We start from the raw sequence: 19,923 nt of genomic DNA, 5'->3' as shown, positions 1-19,923 counted from the left end.
TCAAGGAATTTACATAATTATTATTTATTTCAAATGTCTCTCTTCACTTTACAAATAATATAGAAATTTTATTACAAAATATAATCTCTCTCTAGAAGAAAATATATCACATAACAGCGAACGTAAAATGTGCAAAAACATATATCACAGTTAAATTAAGAAATGCTGCTGGCATTTGATTTGCAACTAAATCAAGATACTTAGGTTAACCGGATTTTAAGCCACTCATTCACAGATTTTTGGTATTTTTTCCTGACTTTTTTTTTAAAAATAGTATTTTGTTAAAAAGTGTCAATGTTGAAAGTTTTTTTCATACTATAAGAAATTTTGGACAACTATACCAACAAAAAATTACTTGTGTAATGGTCGCTTTTTGTAAAATAAACTGTAATATAACATTATTTTTACATTGAATATTTACCAGGCAATACAGGTGGCGAATGTTTACCAGGCAATACAGGTGGCGAATATTTACCAGGCAATACAGGTGGCGAATATTTACCAGGCAATACAGGTGGCGAATATTTACCAGGCAATACAGGTGGCGAATGTTTACTTCATGTGGCGAGTAATTCCAATCACAAACCATCACAAATATACGTATATTTAGAGTGTGGTATCCCTATATTGTATCAAGTATACTACTTACCCACTTTTCAATTGTAAGCGCTATCAACATTTTATAAAGGTTATGTTATCTGTAATCTGTATAGTATATATAGTTTTTGTTAAGGAATCAGTAGCTTTGATTGTTGATGTCTCTATTAAATGTTTATATTTAAATCCGTCAACAAAAAGTCATTATAAAATTTGAAATATCCTGTGAAATCCAAATAGTAGCTACATGTATATTATCTCCGGGCTAAATTGTTTATGGAATTGACCGACTGGCTGCGGTCGCCAGATTGAATGTACATGTACTTATTGTATGACTGTGCGATGCCTGCCGTGCACTTAGACAACTGGTCTACGTGTTAGTAGATAAATAAGCCGGCCATCACTCGGCAATGAAAAAAATGAAAGTTTAACCTACAATCTGAAAGGGACACGATTCAAGAAATGGATCATGATCTCAAAAATGTTTAAAAGAGATGTCTGCTTAATACAAAAGTACAAGTCCAGTTGATTTTATGAACACATGAATAAATGTACTGCTTTCTAATTTCGGAAAAGAAACTGACATTGGCTAAGTCTGGAAGCGGGCTCCTTAATTAACATAATTAACTGTCATTGCACGAAATGAATTCTTGGCAATAAATTTTCCACCCACAGCAGGGATACCCCTCACACAGATTTAAAATTCGATTTAACCTCTCCTTTTTTTAAAAAATGAATACAACTTCAGCTTGGTCGATGGTGCCATTGATAAATCTGCATGTGCATAGGCCCTTTGCCATACATGCATATTATATGGATCACAATTTGTAGGGATTTTGTAAGTAGGTTAAAATATACTCCCTTTAAAAACAGCTGCATTATTTTGGATCTTATATTTCCGCTCATTCTATATTAACAGCTTGACATTTCAGTTTTAGCCCGTCATGTCTTATGTCAAAAAGTGCTCAATATAGCCTACACTTACGATCGATTTACAATCTGGCACGTGCATGTTTCCAAAAAAGTTAGTTTTGTGGTTTCCTGATCAATGTTACAACCACATCTGCTTCCGCGGAAACGCTTTTAATTATGTCGCACAGCAGTGTAACTTTGCGCCACAAGAAAGACTTTCCAATTCATTTTATGTTATTTTTTTTTAAATTCCAGCGTCACTCTCAGTAACTATGGTTACGCCTGATACCACAGAATCAGAATTTATGTTTTCGCTATCACTTACTACATATTTCACCTTTTTTTCTGACGGCGGTTTGTACATCTGATGAGCCAGCACAAAAAATGTTATTGAAACTAGTTTGAAACATACAACAAATATGAAAAAGTTAAGGCTTAGTTTGTCATTGTTGTATATCCAACACGAGGCACGCTGTCCACATTTTTCCCGCCATATAACGCATGTATTATCAATAATTGCACCGAACAAGATTGGACCTGGAACAGTTCCTGTAATGAACAAAGAAAGTTCATTCGTATTTTGCCAATAAGATGATAAAGGGCTAAAAGAAATTTAAAAGATTAATTAAAAGAAGTACATGTACTGAAGTATATGTCACGGATTTTTGCAATTTACATTTTATTAAAAATTCTTTTTGGAAATTTATATATTAAATTAAAGACGTGGAAAATCCATGAAAACCAAATTTTTCAAATATTTTCTAGTTTTAGAAACACTGCCAATGACCTTAATGTGACCTTGACCCTAGAGGTCACAGAAACAAATTCCAGCCTTTCTGTCCTACTAAGTTGCCTACATACCAAGTTCCACTGCAACACCTCATGTTTCTGTTTTAGTGACAGCTTAAAAACTAGTTATATAATAAGCTTTCTAAGCACCACCTTCGGTGACAGCATTTCAGTCATACCGGAAACCACCTTTTGATGATACCAACGAAATATCGTTTTCTATTTTTGTTACCTTCAGGGATGAGAACCACAATCCAAAATTTCTGCATTCAAAAACGTACAACAGAACATCGCCTTTGAACTCTTCACAATGGTAGAATTTTCAAAGTATACATGCATATTATTTAAGTTATTGTGACCTTGACCATGATCTATTAACTCCAAATATGCAATCCCAACCATGAATTTTCTATAATCTACCTATAGGCCAAGTTAAATTTCAAAACATCAATCCAAGCAATTTTATTTTTTTCACGGAAACAGTGACCGTGACCTAACTTCTATTGGTAACATATGCAATCCCAACTTTAGTCTTATTATAAACTGCTTAAGGCCACGTTTCATTTTGATATCTTAACCCAAACTCGCAAACGAACGGAACTGAAATCATCCACCCGCCCCGCTAACGGCATTGCCAAATAAACTGAGTTGTCACAGGAGTGACGAATTATACCCCCACAATATGGCCTTGTCACAGAACTAAGCCAATGTCAAAGTCGAACTTGCTTGACCTTTGACCTACTGACCACAAAAGCAATAGAGGCCATCTGCTAGTCATGATCAACCTCCCTATGAAGTTTCATGATCCTCCGCCCAAGCGTTCTCAAGTTATTGTCCGTAAAAGGTTTAAATGACCTTTGGAACTCAAAATCAATATGGGTCATCTGCTTGACATGACAAACCTCCAGATTAAGTTTCCTGATCCTAGTCCCAAGCATTCTCAAGATATTGTCCGAAAACTGTTTAAATGTTCCGGGTCACTGTGACCTTGACCTGTGACCTACTGACCTCAAAATCATTAGGGGTCATCTGCTAGTCATAACCAACCTCCCTATCAATTTTCATGATCCTAGGCTAAAGCATTCTCAAGTTATCATCCGGATAACTGTTTCAAGTCACTGTGACCTTGACCTTTGACCTACTGACCTCAAAGTTAAACTTGACCTGTATTTTATGATGTTACATCTGTGTACCAAAATTTATGATCCTAGGCCCAAGCGTTCTTCAGTTATCATCTGGAAACCATTTAACTGTTCCGAGTCACTGTGACCTTGACCTTTGACCTACAGACCTCAAAGTCGAACTTGACATGCATTATGTTACACCTGTGTACAAAAATTTATGATCCTAGGCCCAAGCGTTCTCAAGTTATCATCCGGAAACCATTTAACTGTTACGAGTCCCTCTGACCTTGACCTTTGACCTACAGACCTCAAAGTCGAACTTGACCTGCATTTCATGATGTTACACCTGTGTACCAAAATTTATGATCCTAGGCCCAAGCGTTCTCAAGTTATCATCCGGAAACCGTTTAACTGTTCAGGGTCACTGTGACCTTGACCTTTGACCTACTGACCCCAAATTCGAACTTGACCTGTATTTTCTGATGTTACACCTGTGTACCAAAAATTATTTAAATTGGTCAAGCCTTTCTTGAGTTATCATCCGGAAACCATGCAAAACCAACGGACGGACCGACCGACCCACCGATCGACAGCCAAGCTCACTCCTATATACCCTCCCCGCCACCCACCCCCACCCCCCAAACTTCGTTTTGTTGGGGTATAATAATTCAGGCAGATATTTCCTAAAATCAAATGGTTTATAATCTTAAATTTCTGATCAGTTCCAGGCTGGTTGTGTTGTCACGTAAATGTTTTTTTTTCATTTTTATTCATATCTTATATTATGCTGCGCTGCATCTTTTGCAGCCAGTCATTCATGCAAATATCTAGTAGTCTCTCCTTTGATTATCGACTTTTGTAAAAGTTTCTTCCCCTGATTGGGCAATATTTAGATTAGCCCGTGATGACTCTACCCGTTACTGTTGGTTTCTCGTAATATCATCTTAAAGTTCTATCGTTTATGTTAAATAAAGCTTGTGGGTAAACTCTACAAAACTGGTATTGTCTGAATCATCTTTTCTATTATTAGCAAAGGTTGTAACATTTATCATAAATTTTAATACTGAAACAGACTTTATCTCGACATTGATTGTAACATTTAGAGTAAGGCTGTCACTTACCAAGAAGCCTCACTATGAACCATTTCAAACCGAGGCCAAGTGTCCGGTGACTGTCATGGATACATCTGTCAGAACAGAAACAAATCATTATGCAGTAAGACTTTTACATAAACATGCACAGAAAATAAATTGAGCCGCGCCATGAGAAAACCAACATAGTGCATTTGCGACCAGCATGGTTCTAGACCAGCCTGCGCATCCGCGCAGTATGGTCAGGATCCATGCTGTTCGCTAACGGTTTCTCTAATTGCAATAGGCTTTGAAAGCGAACAGCATGGATACTGACCATACTGCGCGGATGCACAGGCTGGTCTGGATCCATGCTGGTCGCAAATGCACTATGTTGGTTTTCTCATGGCGCGGCTCATATGTATTATTTTGATGACGCAGTCGATGAGTATATGGTAATTCTTTACGAAGGATAGTACTGAAAAATCTAGCAGGTAAATACAAACATGAAAACATGTATATGCAGGAACGAACCTCTGACAATACATAACATAATTTTGACCAAAAACGCTAGTGTTATTTTACTTGCCAAGTGAAACCATTTCATTATGCCAATACAAAAAAATGGTGTGAAGTTTGAATGCATTTGGCGTATTAACTTCTGAGAAATTTTCTTATATACCAAAACTTAACTCAAAACGTCTAAGGTAAAAGGGCATAATTCTGACAAAAAAAATAAGCTGTGGTTGTGTAACTTTTCCTGTGAGGTCATCTCACTGTAAAACACGTAAAATTTGAAAGCATTTGATAGTGTAGTGTTTAAAAAACCTGCTTGCGTACAAAACTTTTAGTGACGCTGACGCTGACAAAAAGGATGCCAACAAACGTTCTTCTATCTGAACAATTTCAAAATCAATCAGAAGAGACAAAGTCAGGTGCTTGTGAAATATTTCATTGGAACAGTAACACGAACGTTACAATCACATTCTTTTTTAAAGTTCTGTAGATATATTTACCTAAGAGTGGCAGCCACGGCTGGTGGTGAAGGTACAAAGAGCAGAAATATTGATACAAATATCATTGGCATGAACACATATAACATCTTACAATCATCCTCGCATTTTCCAACGGTTACCATGGATACGTTGGTCTCTGGCGTAGGCGCAGTACATGAACATGAGCTGTATGACTGAAAAGAAACGAATGAAACTACAATCTGAATAAAAAGAAAACAAGAGGACCATGATGGTCCTGAATCGCTCACCTCTTCCCACATGACCCAGTTTTGAGTATGACGTCGTTTTTTCTATTATTTGACATAGTGACCTAGTTTTTGAGCTCATGTGACTCAGTTTTGAACTTGACCTAGATATTATCAAGATAAAAATTCTGACCAATTTTCAAGAAGATGCATTGAAAAGTATGGTCTCTAGAGAGGTCACAAGGTTTTTCTATTATTTGACCTATTGACCTAGTTCTCGAAGGTACGTGACCCTGTTTTGAATTTTACCTAGATATCATCAAGGTGAACATTCTAACTAATTTTCAAGAAGATCTCATGAAAAATACGGCCTCTAGAGAGGTCACAAGGTTTTCCTATTTTGAAACCTACTGGCCTAGTTTTTGACCGCATGTGACCCAGTTTCGAAACTGACCTAGATATCATCAAGGTGAACATTCAGATCAATTTTCATGAAGATCCATTGAAAAATATGGCCTCTAAAGAGGTCAAAAGATTTTAATAATTTTAGACCTACCGACCTAGTTTTTGACCGCAGTTGACCCAGTTTCAAACTTGACCTAGATATCATCAAGATGAACATTCAGACCAACTTTCATACAGATCCCACGAAAAGTATGGCCTCTAGAGAGGTCACAAGGTTTTTTTATTATTTGACCTACTGACCTAGTTTTTTTAAGGCATGTGACCCAGTTTCAAACTTGACCTGGATATCATCAAGGTGAACATTCTGGCCAATTTTTATGGAGATCCATTCACAAGTATGGCCTCTAGAGAGGTCACAAGGCTTTTCTATTTTTAGACCTACTGACCTAGTTTTTGACCGCACATGACCCTGTTTCGAACTTGACCTAGATATCATCAAGATGAACATTCAGACCAACTTTCATACAGATCCCATGAAAAATATGGCCTTTAGAGAGGTCACAAGGTTTTTCTATTATTTGACCTACTGACCTAGTTTTTGAGGGCACGTGACCCACTTTCGAAACTGACCTAGATATCATCAAGATGAACATTCAGACCAATTTTCATACAGATCCCATGAAAAATATGGCCTCTAGAGAGGTCACAAGGTTTTTCTATTATTTGACCTACTGACCTAGTTTTTGATGGTATGTGACCCACTTTCTAACTTGACCTAGATATCATCAAGGTGAACATTCTGACCAATTTTCATGAAGATCTCATGAAATATATGGCCTCTAGAGAGGTCACAAGGTTTTTCTATTTTTAGACCTACTGACCTAGTTTTTGACCGCACATGACCCAGTTTCGAACTTGACCTAGATATCATCAAGATAAATATTCAGACCAACTTTCATACAGATCCCAAGAAAAATGTGGCCTTTAGAGAGGTCACAAGGTTTTTCTATTATTTGACCTACTGACCTAGTTTTGACGGCACGTGACCCAGTTTCGAACTTGACCTAGATATCATCAAGATGAACGTTCTGACCAATTTTCATGAAGATCTTATGAAATATATGGTCTCTAGAGAGGTCACAAGGTTTTTCTATATTTAGACCTACTGACCTAGTTTTTGATGGCACATGACCCAGTTTCGAACTTGACCTAGATGTCATCAAGTTAAACATCCTGACCAATTTTCATGAAGATCTTATGAAATATATGGCCTCTAGAGAGGTCACAAGGTTTTTCTTTTTTTAGACCTACTGACCTAGTTTTTTAAGGCATGTGACCCAGTTTCGAACTTGACCTAGATATCATCAAGATGAACATTCTGACCAATTTTCATAAAGATCCCATGAAAAATGTGACCTCTAGAGTGGTCACAAGCAAAAGTTTACGGACGCACGGACGCACGCACGAACGGACGACGGACGACGGACACCGCGCGATCACAAAAGCTCACCTTGTCACTTTGTGACAGGTGAGCTAAAAACTGAACTTGATGAACTGCATTAAATCTAAGGAAATTTTTCGAACCATTTCATGTTTCCATCTGTAACACACAGTCCATGAATATTATGTCTGCTAAATTTAGCAGTTGTTTACATCAACGAACATTTCTTTGAGCTACAGACAAAAAACTGCAACACATGAAAGCACCTGCGCATTTCAAACAGTTCTGCTTCGTACAAGTTTCTCTTCTTCAACAGCCAACAAAGAAGTCCCGATGCATGTATATCAATATACGAATTTAACAGATTCATTGCCTCCCGGTTAAGCTCGCCAGTAATGTGATTAAACTAGGTCAGAACATGCAGTTTTTTTGTTTTTTTTTTTTGGGGGGGTTTTAACGCCGTTTAACGCCGTTTTTCAGTCATGCAACGGCGGGCAATTAACCTAACCAATGTGAATCAGTGTTCCTGGATTCTGTACCAGTACAAACCTGTTCTCCGCAAGTAACTGCCAACTTCCTCACATGAATTAACAAGAGGTGGAGGACGAATGATTTCAGACACAATGTCTTTTATTAAATCGTCACGGAGAACATACGCCCCGCCCGGGGATCGAACCCGCGATCCGTAGACCAACAACTTTTCTTCCTGAAAATTATATTAAGAAATCAATATTTCCTGTAACTAGCTAAACTGTAACAGAGAAATTTATGGTTATATAAATTTTCAATCTGAAAATTGCCTGCAATTTTGACAGAAATGAAATGTAATAACAAAATGAGGTATCTTAAGTAAATGTTAAACTGAAATGAATGTATTTTTATGTCGAGCAAGAGTTGTTACAACATTATCTTATAAAATTTCGTATGTCGTATCTACCGCACATTTATTTTTGAGCTTTTTCAAACGGCTAGGAGAGAATGATAACACTGGACTGAATGTTATGTCCTTCAATTTAACAAACAAATTATACGGGGCCAGTTTCTACAGAAATTGCTTGGCAATGTCACTAACAATGGCAAAACCTAGATACTTTGCCAGCTTTTAAAATTCATATACGTTAGATTCATATCTTGACAAAGTAGATTTATGTTTACATAATAAATTTATTTTCTTGTTTTAATATGTCTTTTCTTATTGCATTGCCACTTAAATGTTGTTGAATCTGAATATCAAATATGTATTTACTTGTTTCAAATATATAGAGGACACTTTGTTTGTATCAGTGTAATATTGTGTGCCGCACCATGAGAAAACCAACATAGCGCATTTGCGACCGGCATGGATCTAGACCAGCCTGCGCATCCATGCAGTCTGTTTAGGATCCATGCTGTTCGCTAACAGTTTCTCTAATTGCAATATAGCGAACAGCATGGATCCTGACCAGACTGCGCGCATGCGCAGGCTGGTCTGGATCCATGCTGGTCGCAAACGCACTATGTTGGTTTTCTCTTGGTGCGGCTAAACATCTTTCACGAGTGAACATAGCCACGAGTGAAAATGTAAGATATGGTATTCACGAGTGAAAGATATTTTGATTTTAAATGTAAACCAAAACAAATTTTCTTTTTATTTCTTCATTTGACAAAATTTACCCATTTCATAGTTTCTTACCACTGAAAAATCTATTTGATATCTTTCACTGTGAAAATACCAGATATATTTTACTCCAATATGTCGACAATTCACTGAAAAACGTAAATATTAGTCTATATCTGCCAAAAATATCACTGCAAATTCTAAGAAAATTTGCTAATTTGATATCCTCTGATAGAAGTGAGTTCATCTTTATACAACTTTCTCAAAAAAGTTTGTGTTCACAGGTAAAAATGTAAATTGTATAAAACTGTTAACATATGTTGTGTAAACCACGTTAAACATGCATTTTCACTGTTCGTAAGGAAGGAGGCATGTAAAGCTGATACTGCTAAATGAATAATGTTGTTGATGAGGTTTACAGTTGAATTCGCACATTTAACATCAGTTGAATAACAAGTTTTAATTATTTGTTTAAACAGGCGCAGCGCCAGATTTATGTCTGCGTTTGAGAAATTTAGAAGGTACTTTCATTCGCCAGTTGGCAGTCTGTTAAATGCTATCCAAATCAAAATAATTGACAAAAAAATTCTAACTCCCAGACTTCTTCTTCTTATCTCCAGATAACTATCTTTAATGAAAAACAGACACAGCTCGAGGTTATAGTTTCTATCAAACAACCTTGTTAAAAATCAAAATACTTAGTAACCTTATATACTTTATAAATAAGTCTAAAACAAACCTCAGAATTTGATGATTCTATGGAACATCCGGCATGGCATGGTGAGAAATACTGCACACCGTTAGAATCACACACCGGCTCGTACAATTCCGTATGACATCGACAATCTTTATTGCACGTGTGTATTAACTCGGGTAGCACCGTGTTTGTACTGCAACGTAAGTGAATGTTGTTTTCAGCATAATGTTTAATTCATGTAGAGCTCGGGAAAAGATTAATTTAGTTTTTTTTGTTTAACATCTCACCGACACAATTACACGTCATATGGCGATTTCCCAGCTTTCGATGGTGGAGGAAGACCCTAGGTGCCCGCCCGTGCATTATTTCATACTGTGAAGGGCGTGCACCTTGGTAGAACCACCGACCTCCTTCAGCCAGCTGGATGGTTCCCTCTAATGAAGAACTCAAAGTCCCGGATGAGGCTCCAACACCAATCGGCGAGGGGCAAGTAATTCGAAGTCAACGACCTTAACCACTCGGCTACGGAGAAATATGAGTTATGATTGTTTCAAACTATACCATGAATATAGACCGGAAGTCAATAACAAACCGTAAATCAAAAAGGCTGGCGACAAACCGGAAACCAACTACAGACAAGGAACAGACCAACCGAAATTAACATGAAAATATCAGCATGCTAATCAGTATATGGAAATATTATTTCACCTGTTTAAATATTCTCGTGATACTCCGGCAACGTTGCCGGGGTTACACCTGATCCACAAGACAGACGATACCAACACTGCACAACTAGAGCATATGATTGCAACACGAATACATCCTTTCACCTTTAGTTTGAGGCATTTGCATAAATACCCGCCGAAGAATTGTCCCCCGGCAGCTCCAGGTACAGCCATGAACCCTGCAAAAAGAAATGTCAGTATAAACAACTAAAACGATAACAACAACAAAATGACCGCCACTGTAGTGCAGATAGGGGCCAATGACAAGCAAAAAGTGACATTGTTCGTCAAAACTACAGCAATAAAACATATTAAAGAGAATAAACATTACCAATGTTGCTTTAATAATGCAAAATAGCAGCCTTATGACGTTTGATGATTCCAGGGAAAATACGTTCTGAGATACGCAAGACACACATTTGGACGGACGAATGGACATCTGGATGGACGGACATACATACATATAAAGGCAAATCTAAGTGCCCCTTGCTCCCCTCTCCACAAAAAGAACAAGAGATCACAGAGTGATCTTGGCACCCACCAATGTGCCATTTTTGAGTGTTCCAAATTTCAAGACTTATTGACTAGCTCAAGGTCAAATTTCATTTCCATACACAACACAAATCTATGCATGTGGTCCAAATTTGAAGCCTGTACCTTCAAAAATGTGAAAGTAGGTCACTAGGTCAATGTCAAGGTCAAAATTTGTTTCGGTATACAAAACTATGCATGTGGTCCTAAATTTGAAGCCTGTAGCTACAGAAATGTGAAAGTAGGTCACTAGGTCAATCTTAAGGTCAAAGTTCATTTCGGTACATAAAACTATGCAAGTGGTCCAAATTTGAAGGCTGTAGTTTGAGAAATGTAAAAGTAGGTCACTAGGTCAAAATCCAGGTCAAATTTTACTTCGGAATACAAAACTCTGCATGTGGTCAAAATTTGAAGCCTGTACCTTCAAAAATGTAAAAGTAGGTCACTAGGTCAATGTAAAGGTCAAAGTTTGTTTCAGTACACAAAACTATGCATGTGGTCCAAATTTGAAGGCTGTAGCTTGAGAAATGTAAAAGTAGGTCACTAGGTCATAATCAAGGTCAAATTTTATTTCGGAATACAAAACTGTGCATGTGGTCCAAATTTGAAGCCTGTACCTTAAAAATGTGGAAGTAGGTCACTAGGTCAATGTAAAGGTCAAAGGTCATTTCAGTACACAAAACTATGCAAGTGGTCCAAATTTGAAGGCTGTAGCTTGAGAAATGTAAAAGTAGGTCACTAGGTCAAAATCAAGGTCAAATTTTATTTCAGAATACAAAACTATACAAGTGGTCCAAATTTGAAGCCTGTACCTTCAAAAATGTGAAAGTAGGTCACTAGGTCAATGTCAAGGTCAAAGTTTTTTTCAGTACACAAAACTATGCATGTAGTCCAAATTTGAAGGCTGTAGCTTGAGAAATGTGAAAGTAGGTCACTAGGTCAAAATCAATGTCAAATTTCATTTTGAAACACAAAACTATGCATATGGTCCAAATTTGATGCCTGTACCTTCAAAATGTGAAAGTAGGTCACTAGGTCAAAATAAGGTCAAAGTTTTTTCCAGTGCACAAAATTATGCATGTGGTCCAAATTTGAAGGCTGTAGCTACAGAAATGTGAAAGTAGGTCACTAGGTCAAAATCAAGGTCAACTCATGTCAAGGTTCATCTTGCCACTCAAAACCATACATGTGGTCCAAGTTTGAATGTTGTAGTTACTGACAAGAACATTTTAAAAGCTTTTCCCTATATAAGTCTATATGAACCATGTGACCCCCGGGGCGGGGCCATATTTAACCCTAGGAGGATAATTTGAACAAACTTGGTAGAGAACCACTAGATGATGCTACATTACAAGTATCAAAGCCCTAGGCTTTGCGGTTTGGACAAGAAGATTTTCAAAGTTTTTCCCTATAAAAGTCTATGTAAACCATATGACCCCCAGGGCGGGGCCATATTTGACCCTAGGGGTATAATTTGAACAATCTTAGTTGAAGACCACTAGATGATGTAACATACAAAATATCAAAGCCCTAGGCCCTGTGGTTTTGGACAAGAGGTCATTCAAAGTTTTTCCCTATATAAGTCTATATAAACCATGTGACCCCCAGGGCGGAGCCATATTTGACCCCAGAGAAATAATTTGAATCATCTTGGTAGAGGACCACTAGATGATGCTTCATACCAAATATCAAAGCCCTAGGCTCTGTGGTTTTGGACAAGAAGGTTTTCAAAGTTTTTCCCTATATAAATCTATATAAATTATAAAAATAAACAAAGGGCCATAACTCACTCATAAATTGTTGAACCAGTCTGATTTTCAGGGGGACACAACTAGGGTACCAATACATCATTCTGGCAAAGTTTGGTCAAAATCCCCCCAGTAGTTTCTGAGGAGATGCGATAACGAGAAATTGTTAACGGACGGACGGACGGACGGACGGACGGACGGACGGAATGACGGACGGACGGACCACGGACGCAGAGTGATTTTAATAGCCCACCATCTGATGATGGTGGGCTAATAAAACTGCAGGCACAGAAAAAATATACAATAACAATCTATTTATCAAGGCTAATATACTCTATTCAACAATCAAGCAGACCTATTTGCTAAACCTGCATGTAAACTTGTTTGTTTAATGACTATTTCTTTCAGTTTTAAGTAGTTATCATGTACATATGAAGACCATAAAACACTGTTTGGTTTAAAGGGTAATTTTGTGCGTCTTTTCTTTTGAAACAAGAAAAACAAGTGACTGAGTATTGCAGTGGCGATACAGAAGCTTCCTACAGGTGGAAAACTTTCAACAGTGACCTTTACAATTGACCGACAAGCATGGGTCAATTGATGACACATTGTCTCATCATGGGGAACATTTTTGCGTAGCACTATGATAATCCATCGATGCATATAAAAGTTATGGAGCGGAAACAATTTTTATTTGACCTTCAATAGTGACCTTGACCTTTGACCTACAAGCATAAGTCATGTACATGCATACTCTATTAACATACCAAGTGTGAACCTAGCTTCAGTACGTTTTGAGTAATTGCAGGATCCAGATATGCAGACGGACAGGCGGACGGACGGACGGAGACATTCCTATACAGTCCCTTCCGGTGTTCCACCAGTAGGGGACTAATAAAATACACATGATTATGTGTGTTCTAGACATGTAGTCATTTTTTCTTTCTGAAACACACAATACATGCAGCAATGTTGTTTACTGTACTAGTTAAGCAGAATAATATCTATCTAATATCTATCTAACGTAAACAGAAATACAAACTTAAATAATAATATTTCAAGATTGTTGATGTATTATATTAAATGTTTTGATTCTGTAATGGCGATATGGAAGTGTACATCTTTAAAACACAATTCCTAACATTTTACAGGAACGCAGTTGAAGTAGTTGAAAGAAAAATATGCATCAGTATGTTGAAAGCTCAAGGTTTAAGCAGACATGAAATTGATGACACATTTTGTAACACTTTCATCAAATATAGTATCAAATCGGTCATAACAAACATGAACTTTGTCATAATGTTTGAAAAATAATAAGTAGGCTTCACTTCAAACAAGTACCATATTCAGCCACTCGAAATAAACAATGCATTTGTTTTCTTTTTGTTTTTGTTGGGTTAAACGTCGCACCGACACAATCATAGGTCATATGGCTGTAGATGCCATTTGTAATACTGTGAAATATTTCCAACGACTGAGTGTTGGTAATGTCAGTTCATTGTTGTTAGAAACTTTCATAGAGAGTAAAAATCTGATGACTGTAACAAACCCAGTTGTGTTCAAGTGTTTATCATGTTTTTAACCAGTTGAACATATCACATACAAACTTGAATGATAATAATTTACTGTCTGTTGTCAAGAATAGGTTGATTTGTATGCACAAATCAAAGTGGAGTGAGTCATTGTCATTTTGTAATAATAACAATATGGGTAAATTAAGAACTAATGCTAAGTTTAAACAGCAATTTTGTAGAGAGGCATACTTTAATATTTTACATGAAAAGGATGTAAGAGTTTTCTTTACTAAGTTTAGAATTAGTGCTCATAGACATCATGTTGAAACAGATCGTTATAAGAACTTGCCATGTGATCAGAGAATCTGTAATACTTGTCATTATGGTTGTGTGGAGGGTGAAATTCATTTCTCTGTTTTGTCCTGCTTATGATTGTCGTAGACTTGAATTTTTTGAGGCAATAAATAAGTACTCGAGACACTTTAAAGATATGGATTGTAATCAAAAATGTGTAGGATTAATGAGTTCAGAAAATGCTAATGTTATTTTGTTGCTAGCTAACTTCTTGTATAAGATTTATAACATCAGAAAGACTATTGAATGATATTGCTTTGCTCTGTTCGTTTTTCTATTTTCTATGCAGGATGTTTGGAGTGGTCTGGCGTGAGAACGGTCATCTTTTTCTTTCAAGGTAGTTCTGCACGTTTGATAAACCGGAAGTGATGGCGTGACGCCATTTTTCCGGAAAACGTAGAATAAAGACTGGATTCGGCGTACGGAACAGAAAATCATTTTATGAATTAATTGCAACCTGTGAGTAAATTTATTACAATGGTACTGTTGCTATATTGTAAAGTCAAAATATGATATTAAAACATATCACATGTTGAATAATTCAAAATAACGTCCTAAAATTAGCGTGAAATGTCCGGTTTACTTTAATCATGGTCAAATATCTCAAAAATAAGCACACGGACCTATATATTTTATTTCATTAAATTATAGGCCGTGTCTTTATTTACAACTGTGAGAAGTTTCATCAAAATCTACATTGTAGAAAAATTTCTATTCGCGAAAATGTTAAGAAAGTTATGATTTTCCCATAGACTCTCATTATGAAATATTGCATGAGGTCCCTATTTTTCAAATCAGTCTAGCAAAAAATCAAGCACACGATCCTATCTTTTTTATTTGCTTAATTTTCTAGGTATATTCTGAAGTTTTGAAAAATCAGTGTTTAATCAAATTCTACATTGTAGAAATAATTTCGATCCAAACGTGCAGAACTACCTTAAATGGCGGTTCACTCGACATGCTTCTCCTACTATCGTCATGCGTTGCCTGGCTGTGGTCTAGTGCAAACTTTGAGGAGTCGTTTATTGGATGGCTTCTGTGGAACGAACTGCGCAAGGTCTTTTGCAATGGGAATTTAAATAATATCTCATAATCAAGATCTTTAGAACATCCAATATTCGTGTATAAGTTACATAACAGTCTGATGTCTCTATCAGGCTTTATGTTTATAGTATTGATGATAAGTCTCGAGTTTTACTATACTGTTACACAATCTTTTCCACATGTAACATCATCTGCAATACCATAGATATTATACAAGCCTTATAAACACGTTTTGATATTTTATTTATCTTAAGTTCCATAGGAAATATTTTAGTTCATCTGTACATCTAATGTTATTTAAATTAATTGTCTGCTCAACTATAGACAGCTGTCTGCAAAACTATAGTTAGCTGTCTGCAAAACTATAGATAGCTGTCTGCAAAACTATAGATAGCTGTCTGCAAAACTATAGATAGCCCCTTGATGCTTTGGAGTCTGACAAATATTCTTTGAATAGTGCCTGAGTGTGACAACAGACTGTTTCATCTGAAGCTTATATTATTTTGTGGTGTATTTGCATACATGTATATAGGTGTTAGGCCTATTGGGTATACTACATGTATTTTGTTTGCGGGTGGGGGGAGAAGCCTTGTAGTAGGCGCTGTTAGAATTATTAAGCCTTAGATAGTTGTTTTCACACCAATACGAATCATGCCTTATTTGTGTTACTAGTATTATTATTTCCTTCAAATACTTTATCTACGTGATTATTATGTCATGTAATGTGGCCCATGATTGGTAATAAAACAATACTCTCCCCTCCACTCCACTCCTGCGGCAAATTTCCAACTTTGATGGTGGAGGAAGACCCTAGGCATTATTTCATCACGGGCGGGCACCTGGGTAGAACCACCTTAAGCCAGCTGGATGGCTTCCTCACATGAAGAATTCAACGCCCCGAGGGAGGCTCGAACCCACATCGGTGAAGGGCAAGTGATTTAAAGTCAGCGACCTTAACCACTCGGCCACGGATATTTATGTATAAATACAAATGTATATATATATTTATATATTATTTATGTATAATATTTATATATTTGTGCATATTTTATAGGGCAAAGACACTACAACGATTGGCCATTTGTAAAAGCGTACCGCCTAAAAGATTTTATAATTTTAAGTGTCTTTGTTTGTTTAAGGCATACGAATTTTGCTTTGATGTCAGCGTCCTATGACATAAACCAGTCTCAAAATCTCAGCATCTGGTTGGTTGTTACTGTGCCTCGTTTTAAATCCGACCAATGGCAAGGTTGCATTTTTATGATTTGTTAGTCTGTTATCACATTTTAGTAACTTTTCTGAAACATTTCACTAATTTCTCAAAAAAGAAATAATACTCACCCGTAAGCATGGCAGCCCAGCCAGCACTTACACCAAACTGGTTCTGTATAAACTTTGGCATAAATGTTGCAAACCCAGACGTTATCATCCCTTAAATAGAGAAAGGAATATTACTTAAAGCAGTTCCGTTTTCTACATCATACTTGACAATATTTCTAACTCTATTCATGTTTTTTTTTATCTCCGATTTAAATGAAAACTGGCCACAATGTTAAATATTTTTTTTTCCCCTAATAAAACGTAGCAACGTCAACAATCGGCCGTAAATTCATTTAACCATAACGGCTGCAGAAAAGTCAACCATAGAATTTTAAAGTCACATAATCAGTAATTCCCCGACGCTATATGAAACCGATGAAATTCATTTTCTACACATATATTTTTTCAACTCTATTTAGTTGCAATGGACGCGGTGGATCATTCCTAAAAAATTCAAATCAATGTGTAAATTTCATCCCATGTATGTGACGTAACTTATAACACCAACATAGCGTTTAAGTCTAGACTTTGTGCACATATGGCTCACTGTCCGAACTATCCCACTTTCAATTTTACTCGGCCACAATAATAAAAGTTTAGCTGTTTACATGTAAAAATGAATATGCAAAAAGAAGAGACTTGCATCGAGAAACATAATCTTTCTTTCGCGGAAAAAATATTGCGGCGCTGAAATTTCCCCTTGCAAAACTCTAACATAATACCTCTACACAAAATCTGATAATCTACTAATCCGCACTTGCACGAAAGTTTCCTAGATCCCAATAATGACGTCTTTTAGCCCTCGGCAAGTGTATGGTTCACCGCAAATTGTCGGCACTACTTTTCACAGATAGCTGAATTACTTTTTTTATTTTAGAGTTACCGTATAATAACTGACACGGCACGCCCAGCTGTTACTGTTGTTGTGTTTCATTTGAATACTTTGTCCAATTTTCACAAAGATATGTCAATATCTAACAAAGGTTACATTTCAACAAAAAAAAATGTGAACTAGACAAGAGATCACAGAGTGATCTTGGCGCCCACCAAGTGCCATTTTTGAGTGTTCCAAATTTCAAGACTTACTGACTAGCTCAAGGTCAAATTTCATTTCCGTACACAACACTGTGCATGTGGTCCAAATTCGAAAGCTGTAGCTCGAGAAATGTGAAAGTAGGTCACTAGATCAATCTTAAGGTCAAAGGTTAATTCGGTATACAAAACTATGCAAGTGGTCCGAATTTGAAGGCTTAGCTTGAGAAATGTGTAAGTAGGTCACTAGGTCAAAATCAAGGGTCAAATTTCACTTCAGAACACAAATCTATGCATGTGGTCCAAATCTGAAGCCTGTACCTTCAAAAATGTGAAAGTAGGTCACTAGGTCAATGTCAAGGTCAAAGTTTGTTTCGGTACACAATCCTATGCAAGTGGTCCAAATCTGAGGCCTGTAGCTACAGAAATGTGAAAGTAGGTCACTAGGTCAATCTTAAGGTCAAAGTTCAATTCGGTACACAAAAATATGCATGTGGTCCAAATTTGAAGGCTGTAGCTTGAGAAATGTGAAAGTAGGTCACTAGGTCAAAATCAATGTCAAATTTCATTTTGAAACACGGAACTATGCATATGGTCCAAATTTGATACCTGTACCTTCAAAAATCTGAAAGTAGGTCACTAGGTCAAAATCAAGGTCAAAGTTTTTTCAAGTGCACAAAACTATGCATGTGGTCCATGTAGTTTTATTTCAGAATACAGAACTATGCATGTGGTCCAAATTTGAAGCTTGTACCTTCAAAAATGTGAAAGTAGGTCACTAGGTCAATGTAAAGGTCAAAGTTTGTTTCGGTACATAAAACCATGCATGTGGTCCAAATTTGAAGGCTGTAGCTTGAGAAATGAGAAAGTAGGTCACTGGGTCAAAATCAAGGTCAAATTTAATTTCGGAACACAAAACTATGCATGTGGTCCAAATTTGAAGACTGTACCTTCAAAAATGTGAAAGTAGGTCACTAGGTCAAAATCAATGTCAAATTTCATTTTGAAACACGGAACTATGCATATGGTCCAAATTTGATACCTGTACCTTCAAAAATCTGAAAGTAGGTCACTAGGTCAAAATCAAGGTCAAAGTTTTTTCAAGTGCACAAAACTATGCATGTGGTCCAAATTTGAAGGTTGTAGCTACAGAAATGTGAAAGTAGGTCACTAGGTCAAAATCAAGGTCAACTCATGTCAAGGTTCATCTTGCCACTCAAAAATATACATGTGGTCCAAATTTGAATGTTGTAGTTATTGACAAAAGATCTTAAAAGCTTTTCCCTATATAAGTCTATATGAACCATGTGACCCACGGGGCAGAGCCATATTTGACCCTAGGGGGATAATTTGAAAAAACTTGGTAGAGAACCACTAGATGATGCTACATTACAAGTATCAAAGCCCTAGGCTTTGTGGTTTGGACAAGAAGATTTTCAAAGTTTTTCCCTATATAAGTCTATGTAAACCATATGACCCCCAGGGTGGGGCCATATTTGACCCTAGGGGTATAATTTGAACGATCTTAGTTGAAGACCACTAGATGATGTCACATACAAAATATCAAAGCCCTAGGCCCTGTGGTTTTGGACAAGAGGTTTTTTCAAAGTTTTTCCTTATATAAGTCTATATAAACCATGTGACCCCCAGGGCGGGGCCATATTTGACCCCAGAGAAATAATTTGAATCATCTTGGTAGAGGACCACTAGATAATGCTTCATACCAAATATCAAAGCCCTAGGCTCTGTGGTTTTGGACAAGAAGGTTTTCAAAGTTTTTCCTTATATAAATCTATGTAAATTATAGAAATAAACAAAGGGC

The 19,923-nt window shown here is 36.8% G+C and overlaps 1 protein-coding gene across 5 annotated transcripts in view; it reads right to left on the bottom strand.

Moving 5' to 3' along the window:
- Nucleotides 1-8: 8 nt before the first annotated feature.
- LOC123540479 (solute carrier organic anion transporter family member 4C1-like) overlaps nucleotides 9-19,923 on the bottom strand; it is a 54,272-nt gene continuing 34,357 nt past the window's right edge. For all 5 annotated transcript variants that reach the window (XM_053527146.1, XM_053527147.1, XM_053527145.1 and 2 more), the window contains 6 exons: nucleotides 17,091-17,180; nucleotides 10,542-10,737; nucleotides 9,876-10,026; nucleotides 5,509-5,681; nucleotides 4,544-4,608; nucleotides 9-2,058 (listed from right to left, as the gene is read on the bottom strand). In XM_053527146.1, the coding sequence (XP_053383121.1) occupies nucleotides 1,754-2,058; nucleotides 4,544-4,608; nucleotides 5,509-5,681; nucleotides 9,876-10,026; nucleotides 10,542-10,737; nucleotides 17,091-17,180 (980 nt within the window). In that variant the 3' untranslated portion in view covers nucleotides 9-1,753. The remainder of the gene's footprint in view (nucleotides 2,059-4,543; nucleotides 4,609-5,508; nucleotides 5,682-9,875; nucleotides 10,027-10,541; nucleotides 10,738-17,090; nucleotides 17,181-19,923) is intronic.

Source organism: Mercenaria mercenaria, chromosome 16 (assembly GCF_021730395.1).
Source record: "Mercenaria mercenaria strain notata chromosome 16, MADL_Memer_1, whole genome shotgun sequence".
Classification (NCBI taxonomy): domain Eukaryota; kingdom Metazoa; phylum Mollusca; class Bivalvia; order Venerida; family Veneridae; genus Mercenaria; species Mercenaria mercenaria.
Note: the sequence above shows the minus strand (reverse complement) of the source record. Positions and strands in the feature narration are given on the sequence as shown.